At 37.6% G+C, this 2,346-nt stretch overlaps 1 protein-coding gene across 1 annotated transcript; it reads left to right on the top strand.

The window, feature by feature from the left end:
* The first annotated feature begins 719 nt into the window (after positions 1 to 719).
* Positions 720 to 2,346, top strand: LOC101897770 (lipase 3-like). Its single transcript, XM_011296371.3, has 3 exons — positions 720 to 1,025; positions 1,101 to 1,823; positions 1,885 to 2,346. Exons 1-3 carry the CDS (start codon positions 939 to 941, stop codon positions 2,329 to 2,331), a joined length of 1,257 nt encoding a protein of 418 aa, XP_011294673.1. The 5' UTR covers positions 720 to 938; the 3' UTR covers positions 2,332 to 2,346.

The raw sequence follows: 2,346 nt of genomic DNA on the forward strand, positions 1-2,346 counted from the left end.
GTATTTATTTTTGGACAACTTCGGTGAATAATGTCCCTAAAATAGAATACCGAATATAGGGAGGTACCGTTATATGACTGCAATAATCAAAATTATTTCGATGGGTTACAAACGGAATGACGAACATAACATTCCTTCCATACTATGTATAATGGAAAAATGTTCCCCTGGTAAACATTACCCTGGTAAACATTACCAACAAACGTTGTTTTTATAAAAACAACAATAAAGGCATAAAGCCTGACTATTTTGCAACAACAGTTCCGTGCGAATTTAATACTATCTCTATAAATTCTGTTCTCCATTATGTGGCCTATGACCCCAACCCATTTGGTTTTTTTGGCCTAGTACCATTCTCTTTCTCCAAATTCACCAATTCATCAAGTAAATCAGGTATAATTTAGACTTTCTGACTTTACTAATTAAATCTGTTGTATCCTCTAGAATGAAATCTATTCAGCACTACCACAGGATATGTTATACGAGGAAGTCTGGGTCTGGGAAGGTACAAGAATTCTTTGGAATATTTGATGTTGGGAAAAGGGGCCCGTTCTAATTCCATTCTCATATTGTGCCTTAAAGAGGCTGTTAATTTTACTGACCTAGAATCATTACTCTTACTTAAAAATTACCAATCCGCCCACCCCTCCTCTGATTACCTGTCACCCCGTGAAATCGAATATTTATGGCCAGTTGTGTTGCAATGACGTTGGGTTAGTATGTCATATTAAAAAGCATAAAATACTTGTAGAAAATGTCTTACGAATGCATTTTTATTCTATGGAATAATATAGAATCCGATAGGTTATAACCTAACAATAGCTAGTCATTTGAGGACTATTAAACAATGCCAATTAAAATAATAATTAGCAGTTTATTCGACGTTGAAAATAACAATTCCAAGTGTTATATTTAGTCTGTCAGAACAACTCGAGGCGATGGAAGTTTATATAATTGTTATAGCGTTTTTCGTAGGAATTACGGGAGCGCAAATTGTCAGCGGTGGTCAGTTGGAGGTGAATACGGTAAGATTTGGAAATTTGATGAAATTTGAAAATGCTATTTATGTAATGAGGGAGTTTTTTGGTTAATGTTTTCAGTGTGATCGCATCCAACGACATGGCTATCCATGTGAGAATCACACAGTAACCACGCCAGATGGTTATATTTTGACCCTGTTTCGCCTGCCCCATGGTTGTCTGGAGATGTCAGACAAAGGAGAACCCAGGCCGGCAGTGCTAATAATGCATTGTCTGCTGTGTTCTTCGGATTTTTTCGTATTGAATGGACCCAATGATGGCTTACCCTTTATGTTGGCCGATGCTGGCTATGATGTTTGGTTGGGTAATGCGAGAGGGAATATCTACTCCCAGAGGCATGTCAATCTCTCATCCCTTTCTGAAGAATTTTGGGATTTTTCCCTTGATCAAATCGGTTTGATTGATGTGCCCACAAAAATTGATTACATCCTGAAAACCACCTCTGAATCTAAGTTACATTACATTGGATTTTCCCAAGGGACCACGGTGTTTATGATGTTGCTCTCCAGCCAACCAAGTTATGGTGAAAAAATAAAGACTGCCCATTTATTGGGTCCCGGAGTTTACTTTTGTCATCTTCGCTCACCTCCTGCGTTGTTGATTCAGAAATTCCTGGGCCGGCCCAGTGGACTGGCAAATATCATTGGCACTCTGCCAAGTCAGGGATTTACGGGGATTTTAAGGCTCCTCGGCAGTAATGTTTGTAAATTCCCACTCTTTACGGAATTGTGTATTGAAATATTGAATCTGTTTAGTGGCTGGGATTCGCCGTATTTGAATCGGGTAAGTTGTGAAACTATTCCAAAAATTTCGTAAAAAATAATAATATTTTTTGAAATTCTAGACCCTTTTGACGGACCTGCTAACTTCAACACCAGCCGATGGCTCGAATCAACAAATCAACCAATATATGCAGTTTATTACAAAGTGTGAATTTAAACGCTATGATTATGGCGCGGAGGGTAACCTTCGGAAATATGGAGATTCCAAGCCCCCCATTTATGATTTGAAAAATATTCACTTAGGTGAACCCATTGAATTTTATTTTGCCGTCAATGATTTTTTTGCAACCCCTGAGGATATTCACAGTTTGTTCGACGAAATTGGGATGCAAGGAAATTGGAATCGTGTGAAATTAAAGAAATATAATCACTTCGATTTGGTGTTATCGATAAATGTGAAGACCTGTATAAACAATTGTATTGTAGATAAATTGCTGAAATATGAAGGTAGACCCTTTAATGGGACTCTGTGTAAATGTTTCCGAAATAAAGCCTTTGAGGAAGGTTAACGATTTTTGTAAAAT

The sequence above is a fragment of the Musca domestica genome, unplaced genomic scaffold, assembly GCF_030504385.1.
Source record: "Musca domestica strain aabys unplaced genomic scaffold, Musca_domestica.polishedcontigs.V.1.1 38, whole genome shotgun sequence".
Classification (NCBI taxonomy): Eukaryota; Metazoa; Arthropoda; class Insecta; order Diptera; family Muscidae; genus Musca; species Musca domestica.

Coding starts and splice junctions, on each gene's coding strand:
- LOC101897770 (XM_011296371.3), top strand. CDS start 939: ATGGAAGTTTATATAATTGTTATAGCGTTTTTCGTAGGAATTACGGGA. Junction 1,026..1,100: donor GTCAGTTGGAGGTGAATACG/GTAAGATTTGGA, acceptor TAATGTTTTCAG/TGTGATCGCATCCAACGACA. Junction 1,824..1,884: donor ATTCGCCGTATTTGAATCGG/GTAAGTTGTGAA, acceptor TTGAAATTCTAG/ACCCTTTTGACGGACCTGCT.